At 39.0% G+C, this 14,772-nt stretch overlaps 1 protein-coding gene across 3 annotated transcripts in view; it reads left to right on the forward strand.

Moving 5' to 3' along the window:
- The window catches only part of LOC137180799 (protein diaphanous homolog 3-like), a 190,480-nt gene that overhangs the window by 44,305 nt on the left and 131,403 nt on the right, over nucleotides 1–14,772 (forward strand). For all 3 annotated transcript variants that reach the window (XM_067586049.1, XM_067586061.1, XM_067586056.1), the window contains 8 exons: nucleotides 1,001–1,111; nucleotides 1,647–1,765; nucleotides 2,009–2,125; nucleotides 4,956–5,074; nucleotides 5,160–5,224; nucleotides 5,833–5,937; nucleotides 9,812–10,135; nucleotides 12,246–12,360. In XM_067586049.1, the coding sequence (XP_067442150.1) occupies nucleotides 1,001–1,111; nucleotides 1,647–1,765; nucleotides 2,009–2,125; nucleotides 4,956–5,074; nucleotides 5,160–5,224; nucleotides 5,833–5,937; nucleotides 9,812–10,135; nucleotides 12,246–12,360 (1,075 nt within the window). The remainder of the gene's footprint in view (nucleotides 1–1,000; nucleotides 1,112–1,646; nucleotides 1,766–2,008; nucleotides 2,126–4,955; nucleotides 5,075–5,159; nucleotides 5,225–5,832; nucleotides 5,938–9,811; nucleotides 10,136–12,245; nucleotides 12,361–14,772) is intronic.

A 14,772-nucleotide genomic window follows, 5' to 3' on the forward strand; every position in this document is an offset into this window, starting at 1 on the left:
GTCTTAATGTGTTTGTAACTAATGAATGCTCTAGTCTGAATACAAAGCTGAGGCTAGTGTAGTTGAGTTGTAGTTATAGGTTAAATATATATACATTCTTAAATTCTTATGATGTAAGAATGATGTTGTATGATGAGCTGGAATCAAATTACTGACCTCAAATACTAGTGTAGCATCTGTACTGTGATGTTTTACAAAATGATGTAAAGCATTGAAGTGATCCTTCTTGTTCCCACTTTGTGTCTTATTATTGATTACGTATCTCTAGCAAGTTTCAACTCTGCATATTGAATTTGTATATACTTAAACCAAAGGAAGATAGGAAATCATTTAAGCCTTTATTACAATCTTTTGATATAACAAAGGTGTTATTTTCTTGACTGCCAAGACCAACAAGACAAAGGCTTTGTGACATTTTGTAATGTTGCCTGCCTGTATTACAATATTAAAATGGAACTTTGAAGACTGGTAATTTCTAGGCTTGAGTGCTGGGAGCAAAAATAAGAGTGGGCTATCAAATTAACAATGGACCTTAAAACATCCGTATATCCTTCCAGGGTTCTAGCATTGCCATACCCTCTTTTCACACATGAGTGGATTGCTTTACTGATCAATAATTGATTTTTCTGTCTGTGTTTGCCTGGCTAGTTGAGTCACAGGATGCAGCGGTCCCTGTGCAGTAAACCAAAAACTCAGAGGGGAGTGAAAATCAGCTTCCAAAAGAGCGAGTTTGCCCTTAAATTGACTGTTAGTTAGTTTTGTGTGTATGGGTCTGCAGTTGTTGCATTAATATTAAAATCAGCCCCCCCCTAGTTGGTGACTGGAGAAAATAGACATGCATTAGTTATGGTCCTCTGCTTCCTAGGGACATAACTCATTTAGAATGCATGCCGGCGTGCTTTTCATCAACTTCTGGAAGAAGAAGTCTGTCTCTCTCTTTCTCTGGTTCTCTCTCTCTCTTCTCTCTGACTCATTGTTCTGTGTACCTTTCATGTTGCAGGTGGCATGCATGCAGCTCATCAATGCACTTGTAACATCTCCTGATGAGCTGGACTTCAGGCTGCATATCAGAAATGAATTTATGCGCTGTGGTCTGAAAGAGATATTGCCGGTAAGCACAACATAACCACCCCACCACTAACACACACACACACACACACACACACACACACACAAAGACACATAATATAAACTCACATTCACCTTGTATTAATATTTAAATGAATTGTCCACTTCAGTGAAATATTGTAGATTTGCTCCAACAAATAATTTATGAAACACAGAGGAAGGTTTGCACGTCCTCTGCCTGTGCCAGCACTAGAAACCAATAAAGTTTCTAGTGCTTGGGCTAATAATCTTCCCACTGGCTTTTATACCATCTACCTAACATATTTATCTGTTGTAAACAATGTTGCTATAGCTGCCAAGAAAACAAACAAATTAAAATGAGGATCTGGTCCCCACACCTGTATATCATGAGTAATAACAGCATTTAGAATGAGCACCTTGCCTTTACCCCGGCTTGTTGCTTCCCTGTAAATATGTCATGAAGGGGTCTCAAGCCTTTCTTTCTGATTGTTTCTTAATTCTTTATCTTTTTGAATCTGTTTTGCCTGCCTTCTTTTTCTTCCTTAATCCATCTTTAGCAACTGACAACCGTCAGGAATGAGGCCCTTGACATTCAGCTGAAGGTATTCGAGGAGCACAAAGAAGAGGACATGATAGAGTTCTCTCATAGACTGGAGGACATCAAGAGCGAGCTGGAATATCCTTGTCATTATTTATCTGATTCAGTGGCTGTTTCTCGTAAATGTGGCTAATGTACATTGGAAACATTAATGTCATCCAGCTAAGGTCAATTACTCCTGATGAGATACTAGATAACAAAAAGTGTGACGTTAAAATAAAATGCGAAATAATTTCAGTCATTTTATATTTCAGAAGCTTCGACTTTTTCATGTGAAAATGCAATGTTTCCATTTTTGTACGAGTCCTTGACTCTCTGCACTGATGCGGGGGATGTGTTCAGTATTGTGCAGAGCATGGTGAAGGACAGCAGTGCAGAGCCCTATTTCCTCTCCATACTGCAGCACCTGATGCTTATACGCAATGACTACTTGGTCAGGTAAAACTCTGCAACACACACACACACACACACACACACAGAGAACATTAATTATCTAAAGTGTAATAAAGCAAGCAGTGTTTTACTTTTCATTTTCCTCTTCATGCTGCCGTTCTCTCATTTACTCTTAGTCTCTCCTTGCATGTCTGTCACTGGGAAACTCTTAGAATTCTTTCATGTCATCTCTATTCATTAGCTCTATTATTTTCTTTATAGACCAGAGCTCTTTGGCTCTGGTCAGATATATACAGTAATGTATCTTGCAGTCCGATTGATAATAATGTTGACTGACATATAGCATGTTAATTTCACATTTTGTCCAAGTACGTGCACAAGCAATGGTCAGGGCTCCTTTTCAACACTGGTAATAATGTACACTGATGAAGAGCTTATGTTTTGTAAAGGTTTCTCTCCTTTTGCCTTAAACCCTCTCAATGACACTGGCTAACAAAGAGAATGCTGTGTCTTTCATCTCCAAGCCATCTACAGCAACCATGGCTCCGGAGTATTTCTCATCTGCTATTAATGGTACTTTTCAAAGGCTTATTTTATGTTGGTTCACTCACAGCTGGATGTGAGTTAAACCTTGGCTTGATCAAAAGATGGAGCTTTAATCTGAAGAATATGAAATGTATCATCCGCAGTTTTTCTCCCACCCGAAAAACAACACCTAAAGTGTCTGGCACTCAGCTTGGGTGTTTCTGATGAATTTTCTTCATCAGAAATGATTGTTAAATGTTAATAGTACCCGAACAAAGCATTCTTTTTATAGTGCAGTGCATATTTGAAATCCTGTTTTAGTACAAGTTGTACATCTTTACATATCTTTATCATTTTTATGACTGCCAACATTGGTGCCATCTATTTTGTAAGCATTAAAGGGGACCTGTTATGCTCATTTCCAGTTCTAAATTTTTATTTCTGGACTCCACTAGAGTAAGTTTGAATGATACACAGTTCAAAAAACTCTTATTATTAAAACTTTCTTATACTGGGCCTTTATGGCCCTCAGTTCAGCCTCTGTCTCTTAACAGGCCGTTGTAGCTGCTGTCTCTTTAAGGCCCCCCTACCAGTGAGCCCACCCAACATTTCCTGCTTTACTTGCTTCATATTAAAAGCTTTTAAACGATGGGAGACTTTTACTGTGAAGAATTTACAGGAAGTGAAACGTGTTCCTCACTGAATTAGGAGACCTTCATTAGCGGTGCTAAAAACTGGTCGAAATAACAAGATATGGACATTTTTGGAGCTATTTGTTCAGCAGATCAGTTTGAAATAATGCAGGGAGGAAGGATGTGCAGGTTCAGGTTTATGAGATGTTAGGTTTTGCTGCTTTTTTCTACTTTTTCATCACTGTAAATGTTATATCTTTGAGTTTTGAACTATTGGTGACAGATTAATCACTAATGAATATATTTGTTGCAGGCATCATGCAAGCATAATTTCTTTTGGTCCTTTGGACTTAGGTTGGTGATAGCTGGGATCAAATTAAAAGAACACACTCATGCAAATACACACTTAATTTTGTGTGTGATGTGTGAAAAAATATGTAGTTTTATTGGCATGGATTAATGTATAGGCTGTTGTTTTTCCCTCATTCTCATACTATATGGTGTAGCAACACACTGTTCTTAAGATTGTTTTTAGGTTGGCTTCAAGTATTCTTTTAGAATACATTTACATTTTCCTCAGGCAGTTCTGTACACTTGATATCATTAATTTTCACCATTGGCAGATAAGGCATCATATCTGAATGTGATCATTTTAATGCACTGGATCCCCAGCGACTGACTGGTGTAGTGAACGTTAGTTATTTAATTCTTGGTGTCCTTGATGTCAAGAATATATAGTCCCCTTTTACACAGGGGTCCCAAAGCCACACAGTAATGAAAGGAACACCAGCAGCTTGACTGACTACATGCCTCATTCCATTTGATTGTTAGTATTTTTATCTTCATTCAATGATTCCACTGTGCTGCTCATATTCAAAATCATAGACATGGTACTCATAATATCACATCCAGCCTCAGCATTATTTTAGGAAGAGGTGGAAGGCACTGTCACTGATTAGGTGTTTATAAGTCTCAAAGTATTTGTTAATGATTTGGTGTAGCAGAGATTTGGACTCTGTGGCTTTGCAAGATAATGAGCACTTCAAACAGACACTTTCCTTTTAACTTGCAATTGCACTGTTGCTCCCAGCCTTACATGGCATCTGTTGTAGCATAATATCTCTTTTTGCTTATTGTGGCATGCCCTCGGTTGTTCTGTCATCAATGCCTTCAACAGGGCCATTTGATTTGATTTAATTGCAATTACTTAGCAACTGCTAATAGCTTGGTGTGTATTCCCATTGTTCATCAAAAGTGTGCTTATATCAAGGTGTAAGTGGTTTATATTGTAAGCTGGTGTTTTTAAGTTTTATTGTTCTAATAGAACCAGACCCTCAATTTGTGTAACATTAGCAAGCTCCTCATATTGTCATCATGTTCCAGTCCCAAGAATCAAGACAGTCACAATCAATACACTACCTATTAACCAGGCAGCATCACAAATGTTATTTTATTTACTGAGAACACAGTTATGTTTAAAAAATCAGTGATCTCATTTGCCTGCAAGAGGAGTTCTCTTACAGTAGATTAGAGTAATAATGAGAGTTTGTATTTTCACACTACACAAAAAAAAAAACTGCATTTGTTTAAAGCAAAAATTTGATACCAATAATCCCACACTGAATTGATGTTTCTGTATAGCATCAACATATGTCTCTGTTTTTCCTACTCTGCTGTTTTCTTAGTGTCTTTTATGTCTCTCTCATCCCGACTCTCAGGCCTCAGTACTTTAAGATCATTGAGGAGTGCGTGTCTCAAATTGTGCTCCACCGCAGTGGTACTGACCCAGACTTCAGTTACCGCAAGCGTCTAGATGTGGATTTCAGCCACCTCCTAGGCAAGTTACACATTTGACAGTTTATTTACATTACAGGTGTTTCAATAAAATATAAATGATTTTCATTTTGATTTCCTGTTTTCAGAGGTGTGTGTAGACAAAGCTCGATCTGATGAGTATGAACAAAGAGCTTCAGAACTGGCACAGAAGGCAAGTAAAAACACCCCACATGGCCAAAATAAAATCCACGTAGGCATTCTGCCATTCATTATAATTTTCTTAAATAAAAAATAACATCTGTTTAGATAATAATACATAAAAGAATATGACAATGACAAGCTTCTTCCCAACTAGTTCAACAGCTTCTTTATTTTGGTCCATGTTATTTGAGTTTGCTAATGTATTGTATATTACTACAGTTTTAGCAAAGACAGTTGATATTTTTGTTTTTGTAACACACACACACACACACACACATACATCCTTGAATAAATTTATGAGGTGATATGGACTGGCTGCTGGGATTATTTGATGTCTGGGTAGCAGCAGGTTGGAGATCCTGATTAGGATGTGCTCACTGATTGGTATGTGTGTATAGCACATAAAAGCTTTTATTAATGAATGGGTGTTCGACAGAAGGTTGAAATCCAATCAGTAAATGAAGGTAATCGGGGTAAAATGAGTGTTGATTATAGAAAATAATTATACCACTAAATAGACTTAAATAATTTAAACGATTACCTTAATTCTGAGTTACATAAATTCAATATCAGTGTGTGCTTGTGTGATTAATTTGGATATGCATTTCTTCTTTTTAGTTTGACGAGGAGTTTTTAAGCAGACAGGAGGCACAAGCTCAGCTGGTTAAGTGTGAAGAAAAAATAACTGAACTCCAAGCAGAGCTGCAGGCCTTCAGGACCCAGGTATATCTGACAGTCTTTCTGCTTACTCTATGATTTGTTTTATATCCCCCGTTTTTTTGCACACTCACAGTACATTACCTCTATATCTCTCTTTTAAATGTAAATTTTTGTAAACTGCGTTATTCTATAGGGGATATTAGATGTGAGAAAACACTAGATGTGATTACTCCACAAGACCCCTAAATCTACCACTGAATTGCAATTCAACTTTCTTTTCTTACTTTTCATTATGAGATGTTCTTGTTATTTTGGGGTGCGTGATATGGGATAGGGGGTTTTATCCACTGGAGCCTGCAGTTTGATTTGACATGGAGGCTGCTCTACTGGCTAGCTGACACTAAGTCTAATGAGAACACTGACGAGTCCCCCATGTTGGCCATTTCTAATTCTCTGATCTCTATCCCATAAGAGGAAATTGTTCTAAAAGCAATTTATTCTGACAACCCCCTTCAACCTCAGTACTGGGCCTCTCTTCAACCCCCCAACACTCAAGAGAGTCGCTCCCACGCCCTGGCACTGCTAGATAACTACACACTCAGAGAGGGGAAAAGAACTTCCTTTTTATTTTCCCGATAATTTTTCAATTTGAGAGAGCAAACACAGAATGAATACTCAAATAGTACCTTGGTTGAAATGACAGTGGTACATTTAGCCACTGTGGGTACATACACACACTTTGTCTCGCTGTCTTTGTCTGTTCATGTCCGTGTCACTCTAACTCTGAGCAACACACACACACACACACACACACACACACATACTTGTTAATTCAGCAAAGGTGTTCTTCCCTCTAGAGGCAGTAGCAGAGTAAGGGCCCAGGGCTGACCTTTAGTGTGCGTCTTTAATCTAAAACTGGTGCATGGATCAATAAGCCATTTGCTTTGTATGATACAATTTACGAAGCTTTGTAGCCCCAGTTATAACATTTGATTTTTAGCTTTGGAAAAAACAAATTATTGTGGGTATGTTCTGGACAGAATCTGGACCATTTATGTGCATTTGGCCTCTGCTTGATGGTTGAGAGAACACGCCTCTGACATCTGTAGCACAATCTGTGGTATTAGACACAAAAGCATACTGTGCTACACACTTAGCAGATGATGTAGTTCGTCTGCTTCCATTTTCTGTCTCTACTTTCAGTCCATGTCCTTTTTTTTCTCAAATTCACTGTTTATTTATCCAAGGTCAGGTTTCTTGAACACTGCTCCACACACACAGTAAAAAAAAAAAAAAAATCCTTTACTAGAAACAAGCAAAATATTCTGTAATCGACTAAAGTTTGCTAGAATCACGCTAAAAAAGTCTGCCAATGAGGGAAAAAAAATCAACATTTGTTTAAAATAGAATAAAAAGGCAACCCCTTCAAAATATTATCTGACCATCAATATAAGCTATAAAAAGGCTATTTAAGGTAAAGAAACTTGAAACTTTGTTTTTGTATACAATTATAAAGGTGGTTTACTATGCTGCATAGATGAAGGAGTATGAAGAAGATGATACTGCATTGAGAAGGATGTTCAAGGAGTCAAGGATTATTTAGAAGTTTAGGATTATATATCAGTATAGAAATACAAGGAATTTGCCTTGGTTCAGCTTTCAAAACACGCAAAGACATTTGTATTCAGTAGAAAATCTAACAAATAACATAGAAACTGTTAGTGCTGGGTAGGTTCAATAAAAAACATCTAACAAATAGGGTGGGGGGGGGTTAAAGTGGTAGGCGCGGGGGCAGGTCTGTAGGCCGAGGAGAGAGTTATGGCCAATCCACAAAGAAAGGGTTTTTTAGAAGCGTTTTTGACATCCGTCACTTGCATGTCTCAAGGAACAGGTAAACTTCGATTTTATTAAATGTACAGTGGGAACTCCTTATAGAGATCATGGTTACAGTGATCAACCGCTTATATGGAACAAAAAGCTTGGGACAGAATCGTTCCTATACGAATGCTGTTTAAATAATTCAGTTATAGTAATCAAGTAGTCCACTTATAATGTTCATTTTGGGTCTTTTCATACATGAGAAAATATGGAAAAATATTTTAAAACTATGGTAATTCTTTTTTTTCTTAACCTTACTCCCATGATACATGTATGATGTGTACTTAGCTGTGGCACCATTATCAGGTGTTGTGGCGCACCTCTGCAGGTTTGTGTGGAGATGTAGGGTGTGGGTGATTATTTGTAACCACTGTGAAACAATCAGAAAATAATGTTTTATTCCTCTCATTTACCGGCTTTCTCTCTACCACTGCTTGCTCTCCTCATCCACTCTCTAGCTTGCTCGACCGCTGTTTCTCTCTCTCTCTCTCGCTCTCTCTCTCTCTCTCGCTCTCTTTCTCGCTCTCTCGTCTTTTTTAAAATGAGTCGGGAAGCTGACAGAAAAGCCTAACTTTACTTTTAACGTTATCAAATGAAGGGAAATGTCCCTCCCCTCTTTCTTGTAATGTTTCTGTCCTCCCTCATGGCAGGGTTGTACATCTCTAATCAGTCTGATCACCAGCTGTAATATACAAATGTCAATTAGATAGTAATCTGCATGAGAAATAATGAAAAAGAAAAAAATCGGTTACAATAATCCACTTATAGTGATCAATCTCACCCGGGCAGACATGATCACTATAAGCGGTTTCCACTGCATCAATCCACACTGAATCTGAGACACGTGTGAGTGATGTGCATCTCAGGGAGACCCCCCGTGTTTTTTTATGCTTCAAGTCTATTTTTGTTGCGTTTAGTGAAGCGTAATCTGCACAGACAGCTGTTACAATTACACAAATATCCCAATGTATACATGTGTTGAACTTATTAACCGTATCTACACTGATTGATCGAGGCTCCCAGTCTGTCTGTGAGCTTGCCTGTTTAACTACAGGCAGTTTCCCTTCACTCACTACAGTGGGCGGGAAAATAAAATCAATGAATCAATACATACAAACACTGTCGATTTCTTCCCGTGGAGCCGACATGAAATCGGTTTTGGTTCAGTAAATTTCTGCTGTCTGTCAGCCTGGTGAAGGCAGTTTAGCAGGCCGCTGTCCTCTCAGCTCCCCAGGAGCTGCTGCTGACAGACGGCTGTTTACAGAAGACGGAGTCAGTGTGGATTGCATGACAGAATGCTTACGCGCCGCTCACGTCTCGCTTCCTATGTGGATTCCCAGTTAAGCTTAGGAGGTAATGAGTTTTATGGCACAGGGGAAAAAAGTGTAGTTGTGTCTGGTGGTATAGTTTTTAATTGTCTGGTATCTCCTCCCAGAGGGGTGGGGCTGTAATATGTGGTGACCGGGGGTGTGATGGGTCAGCCAGGATGCCCCTGGCCTGTTTCTTGGCCCTGGAGGTGTGGATGTCATGGAGGGAGGGCAGGCTGCAGCCAATGATTTTCTCTGCTGAGTGGACGAGATGCACTGCAGCCTGTCTGTCTCTCTCTCTTTCTGATTGGCTGAGGGGAACCAGACCAGTATGGAGGAGGTCAGGACGGACTGGATGATGGTGGTGTAAAATTGTACCAGCATTCCCTGTGGCAGATTTAATTTTTTGACTTGCCTCCACTTACTGGATTATTGGTCGTTGGATCCTGGCTGTGTTAAATGATCATTTTACATTAAAACCAAGTTCAACTAGATTTAAAATTAAATTAAAAATGATTTTACTTAAATTCCTAGTTTTTTCAGTACATTTGCACAGTTACACACATTCACACCTAGATCTTGCCAGGTACTACCACAGTGTATTTTGTTGGCTACTGAGTCAACATTGAGGGATATTTAAAAAAAAAAAAAGACCATTAACTTGCCATATTTTATTCAGTAAACTTAGTTATATTTTTTGTATTTAATGTATATGTCCTCACTTACCTTTTTTCTTCTCCCTGTTTATCTAGTTTGGAGCTGTACCTGTGAGTCTGTCTTCTGCCCATGTTGGACAGGCGTCACCTGCCTCTGCATTCCCCTCTGGGCCTCCACCCCCTGCCCCTGCATCTGGGGTGCCGCCTCCTCCTCCTCCACCTCCTCCACCTCCTTTACCTGGCTGTCCTGCCCCACCTCCTCCACCTGGAGTGCCTCCTCCATTTGGTGCCCCTCCTCCACCCCCGTTAGGGTTTGGTGGTGGTCTAGGCTCTCCCACTCACCGTGCGCTGCCTTATGGCCTCAGGCCTAAGAAGGATTTCAAGCCTGAGAACTCCATGAAGCGCCTCAACTGGTCCAAGGTAAGACAGTGCAAGGTGTTTCTAATATTTATCTATACCCATTTAAGTATGTGAGGGTAACAGAATACAGGAAACACTTCTCAATATGATGCAGTCCAATACACCACTGTCAGCTATTTTTATTTAGTCTTAGTCTTGTGTCAAATGTCCTTTTTAGTTCTTATCATATTTAGTCAACCTCATCCTGTTTTGTTTTTTTGTCAAGTTTGAGTTGACTAAAAGTCTGGGCATTTTAGACTTATCTGAGTCAAAGAGAACTGTAACTATTTTAGTATAGTTTTAGTTCATCGTTATCGACATAAATTTTACTGCGATTCAGTATCGAGATTGTTTTATCGCCCATCCCTACATCCAGACATGGATCATTCCCCATTGCATTACATTGTTTGGGTGTATCTAAACTGATTAATGGTGAAATTGCAGTTTTCTATATTAAATGATCCATCCTTTATCAGAGACGTTTTCCCACTGTGTGGGATTATGGTTAGCATAAAGTTTGGGACAAGAAACTGAAAATTCAGGCCAAGTATTTATGGTAACCCTTTTCTCCACTCTTAACTTTGTTCCTGATGTTCATTGGCAGCACCTGAACAGTACAGATGTTTTTCTAAGAATTGAACAACAACCTCCCACTCTTTGCCGAGCCAGTAATACCTGAAAATAACAGATGATCAGATGCCATTGTCAGAACAGACTTGGTGGTGCCTTTACAGATGTTGTTCTCTGCAGAGAAACATTAGTTCACACCACAAGTGATATTAGTTTGTGGTCTGATTAATAATTTAATCTCATCTGTACATTGGTACAGGTGTCCAACAAACTAAACCATATGCTTGTAATTACAAGGACCCTTTAGGAGGACACAAGGAGGGCCTGTCTTATGGCACAGCTGTATGAGACCCCCCACATATGGTTATGTTTGGGAACAAGCTGTTCTGAAACTTCTTAAATAAGGTTTCAAACTAATTAATGATTAGAGCTTAGTGATAAAACTATTTTTGACTGACAGAAAGACTCCAAACGAACTAGCAGCAGCAGAGCCTCGACATATTATCAGCTCGTCACTTTTGTATAACTAAAGCCCAGCAGACACAGAGCCATGTGCATCCCATTAGAATCATGTTGTTATTATACTGTTTTGTTTTTGTTTCTCACCACTTGAACCTTTTTTCTACATTTTTTGTCACCACCGTTAATTGGGTGTTCACTTTGATAAAATAGGCCTTAGATTGTGGTCCTAATCGTGTGCAACGATGGGCTGTTAGTTACCCAGGTTTAGCTGGTCCAAAAGATGATACAGTGTTAAGGCCGTTGCACACCAAATATGTAAATTTAAAATAGTATGACCTCATGTTTATGTTACAGAACAATTTCAGATTTGTTGATGTCATAAAGTATCATAAAAGGTTGCAAGTTGCAAGCTTTGGACTCAATGTACATTCATTTTTAGCTTGGTTTGAAAAGATAAACAAACAAATGAAAAAAGAAAAATGTGCAAACTGCTCCACAGCAGATTTACTTTTTTCAATTTCTAGTCATTTGATTTTTGTTAGTTTTAGACCAGTTGTAGTCAACAAAAACCCTGGTGTGTTATCCACTAGGATTTGGAATCTTTGAAATGACTGATTCTGTCGTCATGTTTCAGTTCTGAGTTGATTCTTAATTCAAAACTTTTTCTCGGCTGAATAAACAGGACAAGTTACACTATATTTAGACCTCTTTCTCCACTGCACTGTAGGACAAACCATTCAAAGCAGCTGCTAGTGGATATTTTTTGTCATAGTTTTTGTTGATGAACACTGCTCCACAGTAAAATGACCATACTTTGCAACTTGTCGCCAATTATATAATTCTCAATATTCACAGTAATTGCCTGGTAAAGACTGGAAACACATATTTATCTTGGGAACTGACAAGACTATTATGCAGTTCATTTTGAAAAGTCTTTTGTATCTTTGTGACTAATAAACTGATTAAAATGATGTATTTTGTTATTGACATTTCCCCCTGTAGTCTCTCTAATCCGCAAAATACAGTGCATGGTTAGAAGAGCTATGTGCACGTCAGTGTATCCAACTAAATGTGCTGAACTGAGGATGTGTTTTTTCAGATTCGTCCCCAGGAAATGTCAGAGAGCTGTTTCTGGGTACGGGCTGATGAGGACCAATATGCAAAACCTGAATTGCTCAGCAGAGTTGCTCTTACTTTTGGGTCACAAAGAGCAGGTAAGACATTTTTATGTTTATATATGTATTTATTATATTTAATGTCCGTCTACTTGAGTGCTAAGAAGACTTTGTCGTCATTATCAGGCAGATGTTTTCACACAACCAAGCAGTTGTTTCAATTAACATTACTGCCACAAAGACCTTCTTTCAGGGTATTTCTGAAGATTTGTATTTTTACATAGATTATTCTGTCCTACTATATGTTTTACTCAGCACCAACTCATTTCCTCTCCACTTCACTTTCTCTCCCTTGTCCCCTCTTTCTGTCCAAGCTTTCTCACTTATAAATGTGGCCATTTGGCTCAATTATTTTGTGGTGGTAGGGAGGAAAATTGCAGGGTTCCTCAGTTGAGCTGTAGTTGTAAAAAAAAAAAAACAACAGAAAGATATGAATGTGTCTCTGTTTTTGTGTTGTGCATGTATGGGTGCCTGCTTGTGTTCCTGTGTGTAATTGGCTGTATGTCTTCATTGAGAAGGAATTTCATGACAAAGATACAAGCAAGTATGTTTATGTGCTTGTATCAACCCTTGTATCAAGACTACTGTTAGCAAACAAACTGCTTTTTATCATTTTCAGTGAATGGATATGCATAACAGAGGAGATCCCTTATTTGTTAGAGTCCAAGTCAGTCCAATTTCCTTCCTTGTTTCCAGCATAGGTAGAGGTCTTTTAAATACTAAATTAGGGCTGGGCAATAAAATGATCTCGATACGGAATCACAATAAAAGTTATGTTGATGATAAACTTCAGACATTTTTAACTCTATGGATAGATCTAACGGCCTATCACACAGCAGAAATAAACGTGACAACAGCCAGTCAGTCTGCAGTTTTTGGCTTGCATGTCAAAGTACCGCTAAGTGTCGTTTGAACTACCGGGGAAGAAAGCGGACGTCCTCTTGAAAAGAGGGAAAATTGAGTGGAGCCAAGGGGCACAAAAGCCATGTGATGATACCGCAGCACCCAGATTAGCCTCTATGTCAGAGTCTGTCCCCAAGAAAACAGTGAACCCAAGCTAGTGAAGAAGGACAAACTATATATTTTATGTCTTTTTTTGATGTGAAGCACTTGGTGCATGTAATTTCTTTTGTTGTACAGCACTTTGAGCTGCATTTTTTTATATGAAAGGTGCTATACAAATAAAGTTATTATCATTATTATTATTATTATTATTATTAATAAGATAATAGTAAATTACAGAGGGCGGGGTCTCTGCAAATAAATACACTGACGCACACTACTAGTGGGTCATGAGTGATGATTGAAAGGGATTACTTTTGTATGAGTCTATATATTGTTTTTTAGTAAAATACTGCTTTAACAGTTTGCAGCAGGGCTGTCCTTGCTGAATCAGAGTCCCCAGTGATGTCAGGCTGATTGGGATTTTGGTGGGCTATCCTGACTATTCCCACTGGTAATGCTGCATGATAAGACACCATACAGTAATATCTTCACACATTAGTATGGCTGGAAAGGTGTGGAATATTCATGTACAAGGTTGTTGGAATGATTAAAGCTACAGCATGAGGTAGCAAGAGATGTTATCAGTCTTGTCCTCTCCTGTGCTTACTCTATTAGTCCCTTCTCTGATGATTTATTCACGTGTCTTGTGTTTTCTTTCTTGTCTTGTCACTGACTCAGCTAGCTTACGCCAATTTGAATTATTCATCCAGGTGTTATCTACCTGTCACAACTCTATGCTGCTCCTCACAAGGCACACAAGACCCCCCCTACACACCAGTGCACCCTTGTTCCCTACCGACAAGGTGTTGAATAATGGAGGGAGATCTAAATGGCAAACAGGTAGACAGACAGTTGAGCAGGTGTTCTCTGGAGAGGGCAAAGGAAGGATGTCCACTAGCAGACAATTGCACTTTTCTGTTAGGGTAATGACCCAGAACCTGGACACGTTCGCATGCACGCACGCACTCACACACTCACGCGCGCACGCACTCACGTAGGCACAGCATTTTATTTTACAGTAATCATGACTCACACTTCTCATCATATGAAAAGGCACGTAACAGGACTGCTTCTCTGCAGTACGCCAGCCGCTGAGTTTGTTACCGCTCATGGGTAATGCATTTTAGATTCGGTGAAGACATGAAATGTTTTACTGAATCAAACCTTTCACATGGTTTGAGTCCTTTCTCTCAGTTGTTTTCCTCCCTGTTTCTTCCTGTCCCAGTGGAGGTTTGTTGGAGCAGCATGACTGATAAGTTCAGCTGTAGGAGCCAGCTGCTCCTACAGTGAGTGTACGTGTATGTATACGTGCATGCAGCCTTATCTTCATATTAACACAACCATGTAGCATCATGTTTCGTCTCACTTATAAACAGCGGCATCTGGATCAGCATTAAACATTAAAAAGGACACAGTATGAAACAATATTCACTCAGTTTTCCTTAT

Source organism: Thunnus thynnus, chromosome 1, assembly GCF_963924715.1.
Source record: "Thunnus thynnus chromosome 1, fThuThy2.1, whole genome shotgun sequence".
NCBI lineage: Eukaryota > Metazoa > Chordata > Actinopteri > Scombriformes > Scombridae > Thunnus > Thunnus thynnus.